At 34.4% G+C, this 17,609-nt stretch overlaps 1 protein-coding gene across 1 annotated transcript; it reads left to right on the top strand.

Moving 5' to 3' along the window:
* Positions 1 to 1,057: 1,057 nt before the first annotated feature.
* Positions 1,058 to 4,077, top strand: LOC149544947 (uncharacterized). The gene is made up of 2 exons (XM_089795493.1): positions 1,058 to 3,690; positions 3,845 to 4,077. Exon 1 carries the CDS (start codon positions 1,204 to 1,206, stop codon positions 3,661 to 3,663), a length of 2,460 nt encoding a protein of 819 aa, XP_089651619.1. The 5' UTR covers positions 1,058 to 1,203; the 3' UTR covers positions 3,664 to 3,690; positions 3,845 to 4,077.
* The last annotated feature ends 13,532 nt before the right edge of the window (positions 4,078 to 17,609 follow it).

The raw sequence follows: 17,609 nt of genomic DNA, 5'->3' as shown, positions 1-17,609 counted from the left end.
CCTATTAGTAAAAGCATTTTGTTCATAAGTTAGAATAAAAAATTATATTATAATTAATTCCTAAAATTATATTATAATTAATTCTTATATTATAATTAATTTAGAATTAGGTAGTAAGTATCTTATTTGCAAGAGCTTAGATTCTAGCTTACTCAAATTTAATTATAAAAATAACTCATCAAACAAATAGTAAAAATTAATTCCGACTTCAGCATATTATTTATAATAAAAAACTATTAATTTAGAATTTCTTAAATTTTCATAAAACCTAAAAGTAAAGATCATTAAAATAAATCATAAGACAAGTAGGGCTGCCAGTCAAATTCGAGGCCAGACGGCGAACGTTGAAAATTTAGGTAAGCGATGTGTTCAAAGTAACTAGCGTGGAGTGCAAGCCAAAGTGTTGTGTACATCACAGACTCAGAATCTCAATCAATATCTGAAACAAAAATCAACGTCAATGTCCAAAAGTCCGTTATTTTGTAGAAAATTGACAGTCTAAAAGTCTGGTATTCTGTGGAAAGTTGACAGTACCATAAAAGGAAATGTAAGAGAAATGTGGGCGCTAATTATGGCTTTTGGAAGGAGGACTGATTTTATCACGGATTTTGTGGAAAATTGAGAGAAAAGTAAAGAAAAGAAGAACGGGTGGTTTCGTTTAATTTATTAATTAATTCATAAGTCTCAGAACCATTGTTATCGGGCTTTTAAATTAATTAATAAAATAAACAGCATAGATAGTAGGGGAGGCTGACTCCCAGGTTAGCTTCGAATATCTAGAATTCTAATTTTTAATTTATATTCAAAATTTATTTGTAGAACTCATAGAATGCAAGATGGTCTAAAAGTGTCATTTAAAAATATTTGTGGGAACAGTTGCACGAATAGACCAATCAGCAACCAAGAAAGGTGAAAAACTAATCCACTATAGATACATGTGCGATCCATTTATAAAGGGTAATTAGGGAGGGTGCCATCTATGGTGTCACTAGAATGCACCTTTTCTATATATTGAGAAAATTACCATTATGTAGGAGCCACTGACCAATAACAACTACTAGGTTGTCATACCGAAAATAAAATAATAAAATAATCATTGACCTGTTGACCAGGTAATCATTGACCCATTAACCAGGCACACAGGTTAAGAACAGCTCCCCCCTGAAGAGAAGAAATGCAATTCCCTTTTACACTTCATCCCAAATGGCCATCCCTTTACACACTCTTTGTATTGTTTTACTTGTTTTCTTGTGCCCCTCTCCTTCCCATGGATCAGTGCCCATGATCAGATGTATTTCCCATGAATCCGAAGCTCTGCTCAGCTTCAAAGAGGCCTTGAATGACACCGATGGCATACTGAGCAGTTGGGTGAATGGAACAGACTGTTGCACCGACTGGTATTTTAAATCCTGTGACAGTCACACCGACCACATCGTCTCTATTTCTCTTGAACAAGAACCTGAGTTCCCTGGTGGCCCTGTTCCTACTTTCAAAGGTGTGATGTCTGAGAGCCTGTGCCAACTTCGTTTTCTCACATCATTCACTATGTCTGGATTGCTTCCTCCAGGTACTACCATTCCTTCATGTTTGGGAAATCTCTCTCATCTTTACTACTTAGATTTATCTTATAATTTCTTTGGCGGGATGATTCCCCCTTCCATTTGTTTTCTCACCAGTCTTAGAAGTCTTGAACTTTCATCGAATGACTTCAATGGAAGTATACCTTCCTGCATTGGCAATTTTACTGCTTTAACTGAACTTGACCTTTCTGGGAACCATCTTAGTGGAATCATACCAGCTTCTCTTGGAAGTCTCGCTTCGTTGATATATTTAAATCTTGCTGACAATCAGCTGAGCGGTATCATTCCAGACTCCTTGGGCAATCTGTCTTTACTGGAGTCATTTTACATTAGCAATAATCAACTGAGCGGAACCATCCCCCCTTCATTTGCTCAGCTTTCCTCCCTCGCTTACTTTGACGCTGATGGCAACGGTTTCAATGAAACCATCTCTTCTTCCTCACTTCCACCCTCTTTAGTTTCGCTCGTATTGCCAATGAATCATTACCAGCGGATTTCGGAAACTTTTTTTCACAACCTTACAAGCCTAAATCGTTTGTGTTTATCCAGCTGTGTGCTAAATATTAGCACAACCTGGATGCCACCCTTTCAGTTATCTGCTTTATATCTAGTGTCTTGTACGATTGCTGGCCAATTTCCATCTTGGATTTCAACACAATTCTCACTTGAAGAGCTGGCAGTAAGTAACGCCAGTCTTGTGGGTACAATTCCCTCTTGGTTATGGGAAACCAGTCCTCTATTGACTAGTCTAAATCTTTCAGGAAATCATTTGGAAGGAACTCTGTTCCCAGATACTGCAACACGGATACAACTTGAAGTGTTAGATGTGTCTGGAAATGGATTGAGTGGGCACATCCCATCGATGTGGCCTTCTACTGTTTGGCTATTGATGTTCAATGACAATTTATTCAGTGGCAATATTCCTTCAAGCTTAGGAAATCTATCTGATCTTCAAATATTAAATCTTGCAAACAACAACATAACAGGAGTGATCCCTATAAGTTTGTCCAACTGTTCTTCCCTTGCAGTCCTAAATTTGGGAAATAATAGTTTGGAAGGTAGATTGCCACATGAGTTCAGCAAGCTAAGTGGTTTAAATTCATTAGTTGTTCACAATAATAAACTGTGTGGGCCATTCCCTCCTCCTATAGCAAATTGTTCAAACCTGCAGGTTCTTGACATTGGGAACAACTTATTTGAAGGTGAAATACCAACATTACTTGGAAATCTTTCAGAGTTAAGAGTGTTGGTGATGAAGGAGAATAATTTTACGGGAAGTATTCCTTCAGAGATAGGTCATGTAATGAATCTACAGATCTTGCTCCTCTCTTCCAATCATATCTCAGGCTTGATACCGCACACAATTATATCCCTGCAAGCAATGGTAAATGAAAGTCAAAATGGTTTTGTATTGTCCGCTGATTCAGGTAGACAATTTTATCGAGATGGATTGGATATGATTGTAAAAGGTACAGAACAACACTACCAATATATTCTTTCCACTCTCATATCTATAGATCTTTCAAATAATAAATTGGAGGGAAATGTTCCTTCTAATTTGGGAAATTTGAAGGGGTTAAGGCTTCTAAATCTTTCAATGAATAGCTTGAATGGGAGCATTCCAAAAAGTCTTGGAGAAATGCATCAATTGGAATCATTAGACCTCTCGAGAAATCATTTTTCAGGACAAGTTCCTGGAGAACTTGAATCTCTAAGTTATTTAGGTTCTCTCAATCTATCAAACAACAATCTTTTGGGAAGTATACCACAAGGACGGCATATGACTGGCACTTTTGGAGAATCCTCTTATTCTGGAAATCCTAATTTATGGGGATGTCCCCTACCCAGAAATTGTTCTTGGCCAGAGTATGCTCCTCCTCCTCCTCCAGTTTCAATTAACAAAATAGTTGAAGGCAGTAAATATCCATGGTATGAGATAGCACTGGGATTGTCCTATGGAATAGCTTTTGGGGGGATCATATCATTGATTGTGATAAAAAATAATTGGAGAAAGAAATGCTTCAGTAAAGTTGATGCAATCTTAAAGTTTGTGTTTCCATGGATGAAGAATTTGACCCTATGAAAGGATACATCTACAAGTCATTAAAATGTGAGTTTTTTTCTTTAAAATATATTTCAGAATTCTCAATATTGAAATGCTGATTTGTTTTTTTTAAATACAGTGTTTTTGAATTAATTTTTTTATTGATTATATAATCTTCTTATTCAAATACTAATAGATATATATGTTTGTTTCTGTGCAGGAAACTAGTTTTTCTTATGATAATTTCCTGGTGTATCTAAAGACTTGCTAATCTTCATGGCAAAAACCTTCATTACACATGCTTTTGGGAAGCACCTACATACAATAAAAAGCTTATATACTTCTATGTATGAAGGAGATATTTGAAATTTTATGAGTTGATCATTTTATTTACAAATCTGAAAGCGAATATTTGTGAAACACTTGATATAGAAAATAAATTAGTTATGTGAACTGTGAGTTTGCTGATAGTGACTCTGTCATCGTCTCTGTTTTCTCTAGATCAGTTACCTAAATTTTGATTGCTCTTAATATAAAAATAAGTAAATTAGTTTAAAAAAACATCAAAAGTTTTTTTAACATTTCGACCGCAAACATCAAATTATCATAAGACAATGTGGCATCCATGTTGAACATAGTACTATTGCAGAAGTGAACATCAACACTTTGTTGATCAATAGTATAATATGACTCTATCACTATATTACTCACCTCATTAGCAATAATAGGTGTACAATGATCATCAAAGAACATATCTACAACTGCATGCATACTACTAAACTCCTTGTTAGATGGTTCAACGGACACAGAAGTGGCTGCTGATATGACAGTATCCTCGCATTCTCCTAATCCCATTATTGTTGCATTGCCATCCCCTGAAAAAGCTTCATATGTGGACTCCTGACTATCACCAATAGCATAGCCCGGTGGTGTCTCGATCCCATCTGAAGAATCAACTACCTTTTGCTTTGGAGCAACATACAAATCATCAATGTTGATGCCCATCTTTTTTGCCATAAGTTGCAACATCATATCCATTCGCCTATTTTGCTCCTGTTGCATACGACGCCCCTTCTCTAATGTACCCAGTAATCTAAATATTACATTTTCTTGATCTGGACTGATATACATTTTGTCAAACACTTTTCCCTCTATCCGGCTATCTATAAGATCTCCACAGGATGGCAGGACTAACAGCTCTGATATCACTGTAATGGACAACCAGGAATGCCCAAAAGCTGAATCAACTGCTGAAATTATATTAATTCTAAAAATGTTGCAATAAAGTACAAAGAGATGTATTCCAAAGGCCAAACCCTAAGGAATGACATCTAGAATGTTACAACAGAGAATGAACGTCCTCTATTGCCAAAAGAAGGGAGTGTGATTCACACATCCAAGCTCTTATCAAATGCAAGTCATCATCATCCGATACAATAATCCCATACTAAACAATGAGACTCTCACCCCTATTTATCCTATTCCTTCACCCTTCTAGAAAGAACTAAAACATTAATTAATTGCAAGTGCTAGAAGCTTCCCCCTTTCAATAATTAATGCACTCTCTAGAAACTCCTCTTTTGCAATAATTAATTGTGCTTCTAGAGGCTTCCACCTTTCCAATAATTAATACACACTCTAGATGCATCTCCTTTGTAAAACAATAATTAATTAAATTAATTAAATATAAAGCCACCTTTTAATTTTAATTGAATGACTTTATAAGAAATTAATTTAATTTCTTCTTATCCTCCACTTAGACTTTGGAGAACGTGAAGGCCAAAAGATGGGATCATTACAAATCTCATCTTTTGGCCTTCACGTTCTCCAAAGTCTAAGTGGAGGATAAGAAAAAATTAAATTAATTTTTTATAAAGTCATTCAATTTAAAGTTGACTTTGTATTTAATTAATTTAATTATGAATTACAAAGGAGTAGCTTCTAGGGTATGTATTAATTATTGGAAGGACGAAAGCCTCTCGATTTAATTAATTATTTCCAAGGAGGAGTTTTTAGGGTATGCATTAATTATTGGAAGGAAGAAGCTTCTAGTCCTTGCAATTAATTAATGTTTTAGTTCCTTCCAGAAGGATGAAGAAAAGGATAAATAGGGCTGAAAGTCTCATTGTTGAGCATGGGGATTATTGTATCGGATGATTGTGAATTGCATTTGATAAGAGTTTGGATGTGTGAATCACATATCTTTCTTGGCATTAGAGGACGTTCATCCTCTCTTGTAACATTCTAGACGTCATTCCCTTAGGGTTTGGCCTTTGGAATACATCTCTTTGTACTTGATTGCAGCATTTTTAGAATTAATATAATTCTAGCTTTGGTTCAGCTTTTGGGCATTCTTGGGTGTCCATTACAGTGGTATCAGAGCTGTTAGTCCTGCCATCTTGTGGAGATCTTATAGATAGCCGGATAGAGGAAAAAGAGTTTGACAAAATGTATACCAATTTAGATCAAGAAAATGCAATGCTTAGGTTACTTAGTTCATTAGAGGAGGAGCAACGGATTCAACAAGATCATAATAGACGAATGGATATGATGTTGCAACTTATGGCTAGACAGATGGGCATCAATATTGAAGATTTGTATGTTGCTCCAGTGCAGGAGGTAGTTGCTTCCTTAGGTGGGATCGAGACACATATAGAGCCACCCATCTATGATGTTGGTGATATGGGTGTTTCAGCGGAATCAGTAGAAACATGTGTGCAAAGTCAGGAGACCACATATGAAGCTTTTTCGGGAGATGGTGCTGAAGTAATAGGGGTGAGAATCTCATTGTTTAGCATGAGATTATTGTATCGGATGATTATGACTTGCATTTGATAAGAGCTCGGATGTGTGAATCACACTCTTTTTTGGCAATAGAGGAGGTTCATTCTCTATTGTAACATTCTAGACGTCATTTCCTTAGGGTTTGGCCTTTGTAATACATCTCTTTGTACTTGATTGCAACATTTTTAGAATTAATATAATTTCAGCAGTTGATTCAGCTTTTGGGCATTCTTGGGTGTCCATTACAGTGGTATCAGAGCTATAAGTCCTGCCATCCTGTGGAGGTCTTATAGGGAATTTGGAATAGCCGGATAGAGGGAAAAAGTAAGTAAAAAACACAGGCTAAGCATTTATGTTTGAGCATGCAACAGGGGCCTTATAATTTTTGTGATACCAGAGCAAGACAAAATAGGATTTCAGATTTGCAAAGCAAACAGTCTAGTACATCTATGCAGGGGGACATTGAATCCAGCCATACAGACACGAAGGAGATATTCTTTGATCAGGACAACAATATGGGTGATCGAGATGATAGGAATACAGGATTAGGCGGAGGCGGGAATGCTGGTCCAGATCAGGGGGAGGTACTGTTCAGAGAGTTATTGGGTACATTAGAGAAGGGGCAACGTATGCAACAGGAGCAGAATAGGCAAATGGATATGATGTTGCAGCTTATGGCTAGACAGATGGGCATCAACATTGATGATTTGTATGCTGCTCCAGAGTAGAAGGTAGTTGATTCCTCAGGTGGAATCGAGACATGTATAGAGCCAACCAATTATGATGTTGGTGATGTGGGCATTTCGACAGAGTCAGTAGAGACATGTGTGCAAAGTCAGGAGACCACATATGAAGCCTTGTCAGGGGATGATGATGTAGCAATAGTGGAATTAGGAGAATGCAAGGGAACTGTCATATCAACAACCACTTCTATGTCAGTTGAACCATCCAATGAGGAGTTTGGTAATAAGCATGCGGTTGTAGATGTGTGCTCTGATGATAGTACACTTGTTATTGCTAATGAGGTGAGCAATATAGTGACAGAGTCATATTATACTATCGATCAACAAAGTGTTAATGTTCACTCTTGGGATAGTACTATGTTCAACATGGATGCAACATTGTCTTATGACAATCTGATGTTTGAGGCTGATGTTAATCATTCACCTGAGTGGAGATGGGCTCAGTTTTCACTATCTACAAAGATTCAGTTTTGTGTTGCAGCAGTTGAGAGGAAGAGGTTTCATAGATCTTCTATGGAGCCACCTTCTGGGGACATCCAAACTTATACTTCATCAGCACAAGTTTTGGGAGCTAACTTGCAGGACATGTGGTTGGTCCTAATGATGTTGATTTTTAGTTTGTTTAATGTCCATATGGACATCACATATTACTTCAATTGGGATCCAGGTGGAGGTTGGCGTTCATTGTGTTACTTAATTGCTTGAGGACAAGCAATTTCAAGGAGGGCGGATTTGTAATGATCCCATCTTGTGGCCTTCACGTTCTCCAAAGTCTAAGTGGAGGATAAGAAGAAATTAAATTAATTTCTTATAAAGTCATTCAATTAAAATTTAACTTTGTATTTAATTAATTTAATTATTAATTACAAGGGAGTAGCTTCTAGGGTATGTATTAATTATTGGAAGGACGAAAGCCTCTCGATTTAATTAATTATTTCCAAGGAGGAGTTTTTAGGGTATGCATTAATTATTGGAAGGAAGAAGCTTCTAGTCCTTGCAATTAATTAATGTTTTAGTTCCTTCCAGAAGGATGAAGAAAAGGATAAATAGGGCTGAAAGTCTCATTGTTGAGCATGGGGATTATTGTATCGGATGATTGTGAATTGCATTTGATAAGAGTTTGGATGTGTGAATCACATATCTTTCTTGGCAATAGAGGACGTTCATTCTCTGTTGTAACATTCTAGACGTCATTCCCTTAGGGTTTGGCCTTTGGAATACATCTCTTTGTACTTGATTGCAACATTTTTAGAATTAATATAATTTCAGCAGTTGATTCAGCTTTTGGGCATTCCTGGGTGTCCATTACAGTGGTATCAGAGCTATTAGTTCTGCCATCCTGTGGAGTTCTTATAGGGACTTTGGAACAACGAGATAAAGGGAAAAGAGTTTGAGAAAATGTATACCAATTCAGATCAAGAAAATTCAATGCTTAGGTTACTTAGTTCATTAGAGGAGGGGCAACGGATTCAACAAGATCATAATAGACGAATGGATATGATGTTGCAACTTATGGCTAGATAGATGGGCATCAATATTGAAGATTTGTATGTTGCTCCAGTGTAGGAGGTAGTTGCTTCCTTAGGTGGGATCGAGACACGTATAGAGCCACCCATCTATGATGTTGGTGATATGGGTGTTTCAGCGGAATCAGTAGAAACATGTGTGCAAAGTCAGGAGACCACATATGAAGCTTTGTCGGGAGATGGTGCAGAAGTAATAGGGGGATTAGGAGAACATGAGGATACTGTCATATCAGCAGCCACTTCTGTGTCAGTTGAACCATCCAATGAGGAGTTTAATGGTATAAATGCAGTGGTTGATGTATTTTCTAATGAAGCCACACATGTTGATGATTATGAGTTTTCATCAACTACAAATTCAGTTCAATTTTCTGTTGCACCGGTTAATGTTGTTCCTATGTCCATATATTTCGATGCGGCAACACCTATTGTTGATACAGTTAGCATGAGTACATATGGTTCACCTACAACTACATTTTTTTCAATGCATGATGGTGATAATATGCATTCCAGTCCAATATATATTATGTGGATGGATAAAGGGAAGAAGACGTTTCATAGATCTTCTATGGAGTTGCCTTATGGTGACATTCTGACTTCATCAGCACAAGTTTTGAATGCTAGGCTACAGGGGTTGGTCCTGATGATGCGAGTTTGCAGTTGGTTTAACTTCCATATGGATATCACATATTGGGATCCAGGTGGAGGTTGGAGTCCATTATGTTACTTAATTGCTTGAGGACAAGCAATTTCAAGGAGGGCGGATTTGTAATGATCCCATCTTTTGGCCTTCACGTTCTCCAAAGTCTAAGTGGAGGATAAGAAAAAATAAAATTAATTTCTTATAAAGTCATTCAATTTAAAGTTGACTTTGTATTTAATTAATTTAATTATTAATTACAAGGGAGTAGCTTCTAGGGTATGTATTAATTATTGGAAGGACGAAAGCCTCTCGATTTAATTAATTATTTCCAAGGAGGAGTTTTTAGGGTATGCATTAATTATTGGAAGGAAGAAGCTTCTAGTCCTTGCAATTAATTAATGTTTTAGTTCCTTCCAGAAGGATGAAGAAAAGGATAAATAGGGCTGAAAGTCTCATTGTTGAGCATGGGGATTATTGTATCGGATGATTGTGAATTGCATTTGATAAGAGTTTGGATGTGTGAATCACATATCTTTCTTGGCAATAGAGGACGTTCATTCTCTGTTGTAACATTCTAGACGTCATTCCCTTAGGGTTTGGCCTTTGGAATACATCTCTTTGTACTTGATTGCAACATTTTAGAATTAATATAATTTCAGCAGTTGATTCAGCTTTTGGGCATTCCTGGGTGTCCATTACAAAATCTCACACAACCATTGAAATTTTGATATTCAAATTTTTGGGTGTTGCAGCACAACATTACGAATCAACTGTTCTTGCTAATTGTTCTGCAAAAAATCTGTTATTTTTAATTGTTATAAAAACTTGATATATAATATGTAGACTTATTGACACAGTTTTTCCAACGTTGAATATTTGTCATTTCTTCTGATAAATAAGTCAATCCTTCTTAAAACAGAGCGGAAAAATAATGTAAAGAAGTACTTGTATTTTGAATGAATCCTTCTGTGCATCAAAACTTGAAGTGCTAAGCTCATTTAACAATAGATATTGTTCTATCTAAAGAACTAGTGTCGTGGTCATTTTTTCTGGTTTTTGCTTATTCCCTGGTTTTTGGCCTTTTGTTTTTGGCTTCCACTGGGTTAGACCTGTTGTTTTCTATGTTGCTTGGTTGCTAGACTTGAACTTTTAATAATTTTTTTTGTTGATAACTGGTGGATTTCAGGAACCTTATTAAAAACCTGTTTTACTTAATAAAAAACAATAGATATTATTCCTTACACATTTTGGTAATAATTTTAGATTGAAAGCAAAGCATTTAATAAACTTCTAAGGCATATGATAGAATGAGATGGAGCTTTATTATCTAGATGTTATTGTGATATTTAAATTTTGGACTAAGCTTGTGCAAGTTTATTAAAAAATGTACCAAAGTTCATTTGGTGATCAATAACTCATTGCCTGAATTTTTTTTCTCCATTATTCTATTAGGAAAGGCTTCCCTTTTCAGCTTCATTATATGTTTTAATAGCTGATGCTTTGCTTTATATTATAATCAGATGAATTTAATAACAGGAATGCTTGTTCTCAACAGTGCAATTGTTCTAAATTTATATATTGCTGATAATAGTTTGTTGTTCATTCAAAATTCTAATTCTAAAATGACTAATGTAGTAGAGGTACTTAATTAAGCCAATAGGCTTATTGTGGGAGCTTTGCTCCCAAAATTTAGTTTATTGCCGAAAAATTTGTAAGACCATGTTGGTTTTTTAATTTTCCGATGTAAACTCATTTTAAAAAGTTTCTAAAAATGATTTATTCTTTTCACATACTTTCCTTTTAAATATTGTAATTACTCACATTTAGAAAACTTTATAAAATTTTAAATATATATTTTTGTAGATTTTTTTGAAAACATTCTAATATAGAAACTCTATTAAAATAGAATTTTTGTGGAGACATAAGCATAAATATATATGAGATCAAAAATATGTAACTATTTTTTTTAATGTTATTAATATTATATTTTGAGTAACTTTAAATATAATTTTTTTCACATTAAAATTAGATTTAACAGTAAATATGAAAGAGTTATTTACATGTGATATGGAATAAATCATATAATTTAAATTTAAAAGTGAATATTAATTTTTTTATTTATGATAATTATATATTTTTAAAAAATTTCCTCCTTTTCATATTAAAGATACTTTAATTTCTCATGATATTAAAAAAACAATAAATAAATTTAATGATAATCATTTTTTTTAGATTTCTTCTATAAACAATAGTTTTTATTAGTTTCTTTCAAATACATATCCTCTGTTATATAAACTTTCTATTTTTATGTTAAGCTTTTATATAGACTTTCTATAAACTCTTATGTTTTCTAATTTTGTTCAAACTTGCTAAATGTCTGATGTCTTGTGTCAATTTCTATAAATGCTTATCCATACTTTATTTTTTAATGTATCAACTTTAATCCACATGCTGAAGAGAAATACATGGTAAGAGCTTTCAAAAATTGTTTTTTCATTTGCAATGATAACTTTATTTGTATTGTATTTGATCCTTTTTAAGTCTTCCTTAATATTATCTTATATGCTTGAAATTTTTTTTGTGTTGTCCATACGCAAAAAAATATGCAAGAAGAGAAATCACCTTTCTTGCCCAACCAAATCACAAAATTTAGTATCCACCTACCTTGCATGGAAGTTGAACTACCTAAAAGTGTTAGTTCTATAAATGATTATTGGTGTAGGTACGAGTGGCAAGAACAAACTTCCACTCATATGCATGGTTTTCTATGGCTTCCAAATGCACCAATGGACATGATCAATTGAAACAACCAATACAAATTATATCAGGCAAATAAAATCATATTTCCATGATCAATGGTTACACTCCCATTATTGGGTTGACCTTTTATTTGTTGATCTTATGTGCTAACTCGAAATTTTTTGGAGCACTCAATTGTAACATTTTAGAGATTCAAAGATCTAGATTACAAAAATTTCAATTGAAATTGTAAGCTTATTTTCCATGAAGCGTATACCATATTTCTTGTAGGATTGTAGTAAATATAAAGATTTTGATTTCAACTATTTTGTAACACTTTTTAAAGATTTAAATGGAAGATTATTAAGTTACTTTCACTTCAATACATGTTTTTTTTTCATGTTCCATTTATCACATGAATGATCTACATTACAAAAATTTCAATTGAAATTGTAAGCTTATTTTCCATGAAGCTAATACCATATTTTTTGTAGGATTGTAGTAAATATAAAGATTTTGATTTCAACTATTTTGTAACACTTTTTAAAGATTTAAATGGAAGATTATTAAATTATTTTCACTTCAATACTTTTTTTTTTTCATGTTCCATTTATCACATGAATGATCTAAATTACAAAAAAAATCAATTGAAATTGTAAGCTTATTTTCCATGAAGCTTATACCATATTTTTTGTAGGATTGTAGTAAATATAAAGGTTCTTTTTTCAACTATTTTGTAACACTTTTAAAGATTTAAATGGAAGATTATTAAGTTACTTTCACTTCGATACATGGTTTTTTTTCATGTTCCATTTATCACATGAATGAATGTCATTTTTTGTTGGTAACTTTAAAATAAATACATGGGGTTTGATTTTGACTATTTCTTAACTCATTTTAAAGTTTAAATAGAACATTTATCTTAATTTTTTGTTTGTCTTTCCTATCGGCTCATCATTGCATGCACAAAAGCATGCAACTGCTAGTATATATTGCTTTATCTCAAAATCAAGATAAGCGCACAAGACTGAATTTCTGATGACATGGCTCCTTAGTGGGTTCTTAAGTATTGGAAAAAAATTAAGCATAGATAAATCATAAGGTACCTAGATTGCCCTCGTGATTTTTATTAGATACGTGGAAGTGATTACTATCCGAGCTAAACAAGAACTGCGGGTAGAGTAGTTTATATGATGATTATAGAGAAATGAATAAATTTACATTAATTTGTAGAAAATCTACACAATATTATTATTATATATTATATTGTGATTTGAAATAAGAAAATTAATAAATCATAAATATATATTAAATTAGATTTTGAAAATCATTTATTCCCTGTACCAAACCTAAGAAATAGGGTACAACTCTCACAGAAATGAGGGAAATGAAAGCCCTCGTAGTTCTTGACTGATGTGTAAGAAAAAAATTGACATTGATCTTGACAAAGAAATTAATGACATAAAATATCATTTACCATTTTCGTGCTTTGTGCCTGCAAGCTATGATTTCAATGCATTGATACTGCAAGCTATGATTTCAATACATTGATATTGACAACGAAATTTGTGACAGAAAATATCATTAACCACTTTAGAGAATTGAGTAATGAATATATTGATGGGCTTTTGCAAAGCATTTTTTATTTTTAAATTATAGAAATGCAATGGATCATCTCATAAGATATCGGTGTTGGCTAATCTCCAAAGAAAATATACCAAAGACGAAAAAAAGGTCAAACATGATTCTTTTTCAGATTCAGGAAAACACAATGAAATTTTTTCAAAATTTTTGTTGTTTTCAAAAAAATTCTTTGCGTTTTTGTGTTTTTGAAATTTAGTCAATGGTAAAATTTGTAGGGAGGATAGCTGCATCCTAAGATATCTCCATGAAAATGTTTCTATTTTTGAGAGAGGAATTCTTTTAGTAGACATTTGATCACAGTTAACAAGAGTCATTTTTCTTTTTCTTTTTTATCATACTAGGCAATTCCTATGGATCCTCACCAAATATGTTCTGCACAATTTGTAATCTATTTTCTCTATCATGATCTTTGGAATCATTTGTTCTCTCTCATTGGTAGTTTTGGAGGGCTCTGCCACTGTTTGAAATGCTAATGAGAATTGACCAAAATCATGTCTGCCTCAAATCTGCATAAACAAGAAGCAACTTGTGCATTATAGTCTGTGGTAGATTTTGATTTGACGAATAGCATTAGGAGAAACTTTGGTAGCTCTTACATGTAAAGAAATCACTCCTATGTTCCTAACTAACCCAATTTAGCATCAAACGGAATAGGAGACACCATAGCTATATGTCATGGACTTAATGGTTGACATTAAAACGTTAATAAAGTTAACATTTGCTTCTGTAGCAAGGGCCTTTGCAACATTATCCTGCCAGTTCCACGGGTCCAAACAAAAAAATGCCCTTGTAGGGCTAGACAGATATGTAGTTGCACATTATGAACCCTACCTAAAGACATTGTATCCAACATCCTAATGTCTTTTGCAGCCATATGCATCTACCATATTGTTGATGTATAGAAAAAATGCACCACATTTACATTAATGACCTGCATAAAAAATACAAACATGTTGCATTTTTTAGCTCTGCATGATGTACTATGCATATCAATTGAGATTGCATATTGAAATAGGGTCTCCTTCTACATTGCTTGAAACCAAGAGATTGACATAGTTAAAACTAAAAGAGGGGTAAAAGTTTTATTAAATACCAAAGAGAGTAGAACAACACAAAAAATAAAGAGAACTACATAGCTCTATCCTGGTCCACAAGTTGAACTAGCATCTGAGATAAATCAAGGGGAAGCATCCTATGATCAATAATGTTCCAAGCCAACCCATGCTCAGAGGCCCATTTAGCCAAAAAATTAGCCACACCACTTCACTCACAAGGGATATGCATAAAAGACATAAAATCCTAAGAATTGCATAACTAAATGGTTTGCTAAATAACCAGAGCCAAATGCCAGTTCACATGCATAAGGTTCCTTCTATTCAATAAATTCACAACCACCTATGAGTCAGTCTCACAAATAATTCTTTTCCAGCCACATTGATAGCACTGTTCCACTGCAACCAAGATAGCCAGGGCTTCCATGAGGTTATTAGTATGGTAACCCTTGTATATAGAAAATAAAATCTAAATATCCCCAGAACTGTCACGCCCAACTCCCCCAATACTAGCCGGACCAGGATTTCCCCAAGAAGAACCATCTGTGTTGATTTTAAGAATGCCTACCTCAAGAGGAGACCAATGCCCCTCACGATTAACACACTAAGAGTGTTTCCTAGCTCTATTCCTAAAGTAGTTGTAGAGGACCAAGGGAGTGCTATGCTGAAGAGGAAAGGAAAGGCATGAGTAAATTCTAGCATCTCTAGGATCCAAACCTCCACCAATGTCACATTTAGCTAGGAGTGTTTGATGAAGATAATTAACAATTTTCCCTCACAGGTGCCTGATCTCAAACTGCACATCATGAAAGATCCTCCTATTCCTCTCAAGCCAAACATGTCATAAAATAAGGGAAGGGCCAATAGTCTAAGCAAAGGGGATGGCCCAAATGGTCCTAGAATTCAAACAAAGAGAAAACATGCTAGCACATTCATCCCCACACAATCCACTATAAGTGCCAAATCTATTTACCAAAAGGGTATTGGAAAAAAAGGTGAGAAATAGTCTCTTCACTATTGCAGCATAAAACACAGATGGAAGGCCTCTAGAAGCCTTGGTTGCAGAGATTCTTCCAAGTAAGACAATGATTTTAAACCAGAATCTAGAGGAAAAAGTTACACTTAGGCCATGAAAAATTATTCCAAACTTTCTTCCACCAAGAGATCTCCACCTCACTAAAAAGTTGCTTCTTCAGTGCAAGGTACCCTAAAGAAACATAATACTTGCCAGAAGAAGCACCTTCCCAAGCCAAAACATCACATTCTTATAGAAAGCTACACTCCCTAGAAGCAAATATCTGAGATAGTTCCAACCAATCCCCCAGAGAGCCACCTAGCACCGAATCAGAAGAATTCTTCCATCTATAACACATAGCAAGGCCTAGGTTATAGGCCTCCTTATAATGAGCCACTTTATTTCAGCTAGCAGAAGGAAAAAATCACAAAGAGACTGCAAGTGTGGATGAAAGCATAAGAGAAGAGGATGCCCATTTCAAGAATTACTCCAAAATAGAGCCTTAGTGCCTCTGGTACATATCCAAAATAAACTTCTCTTCACTAGGTGAGCACTAATCTTGAGGGTATTCCACACCATAAAGCCTCTTCCCTCAAGAGAACACCTGGAAATATTTGAAGGTTCAACACCAGGTAAATACTTGTGTGATAGGATATGGGCCCAAAGCTGAGACTGATTAGAAGACCAGTGCCAATAGAGCTTGGTAGCAAGAGCTTGACTGCACAAGATAGCAGAATGAAGGCCGAGGCCTCCTTCCTTTTTTGGCCTACAAATGGTATCCCAATTGATGAGGCTCCATTTGGTATTTTGCAAATTGCCACTTCAAAGAAATTCCTTATACATTTTGGTAATAGTTTTAGACCAAAAGCAAAGCATTTAATATACTTCTAAGGCATATGATAGAATGAGATGGAGCTTTATTATCTAGATGTTATTGTAATATTTAAGTTTTGGACTAAGTTTGTGCAAGTTTATTAAAAAAATGTATCAAAGTTCATTTGGTGATCAATAACTCATTGCTTGAATTTTTTTCTCCAGTATTCTATCAAGAAAGGCTTCCCTTTTCAGCTTCATTATATGTTTTAATAGATGATGCTTTGCTTTATATTATAATCAGATGAATTTAATAACAGGAATGTTTGTTCTCAACAGTGCAATTGTTCTAAATTTATATATTGCCGATAATAGTTTGTTGTTCATTCAAAATTCTAAATCTGAAATGACTAATGTAGTAGAGGTGCTTAATATATATTTCTTTATCTCAAAATCAAGATAAGCACACAAGACTGAATTTCTGATCACATGGCTCCTTAGTGATTTCTTAAGTATTAGAAACAAATTAAGCATAGACAAATCATAAGGTACCTAGGTTGCCCTCTTGATTTTTATTAGATATGTGAAAGTGATTACTATCCGAGCTAAACAAGAACTGCGGGCAGCGTAGTTTATGAGGAAAGTTTTTTTGAAATAGGAAAAGATGACAAAGAATGTAGGAAATGGGGTAGTAGCATTGATAGAGATTTTGTGAACATTTTCTATATAGTAAGGATTACAGTTCTTGGTTTATTGAAAATGTGTTCAAAGCAAAGGATGAAGATCTACCCATATTTACAGTGCAGACAAAGAGTAGCTTGTGTTTTTTGCAACTTTTAAATTTCGATCTTTGTTCAAGAGAGAGAAACATTTGTGTGCGTCATGCTTAATATAGTGATACTAAGCAATCCCATTCAATATCTTCATCAGTTTACAGATAGAACTGTGTATGTTCATTGTTAATCTATGATGGTGCACCCCCAAATTGTCAAATGTGAGGCCATCTATTATTATAACAATGATATATGA

The sequence above is a fragment of the Cupressus sempervirens genome, chromosome 8, assembly GCF_028749045.1.
Source record: "Cupressus sempervirens isolate cs-2001-9-10 chromosome 8, ASM2874904v1, whole genome shotgun sequence".
In the NCBI taxonomy this organism is placed as follows: domain Eukaryota; kingdom Viridiplantae; phylum Streptophyta; class Pinopsida; order Cupressales; family Cupressaceae; genus Cupressus; species Cupressus sempervirens.
The sequence above is the reverse complement of the archived record's forward strand: the minus strand, read 5'-3'. Positions and strand labels throughout refer to the sequence as shown.

Coding starts and splice junctions, on each gene's coding strand:
- LOC149544947 (XM_089795493.1), top strand. CDS start 1,204: ATGGCCATCCCTTTACACACTCTTTGTATTGTTTTACTTGTTTTCTTG.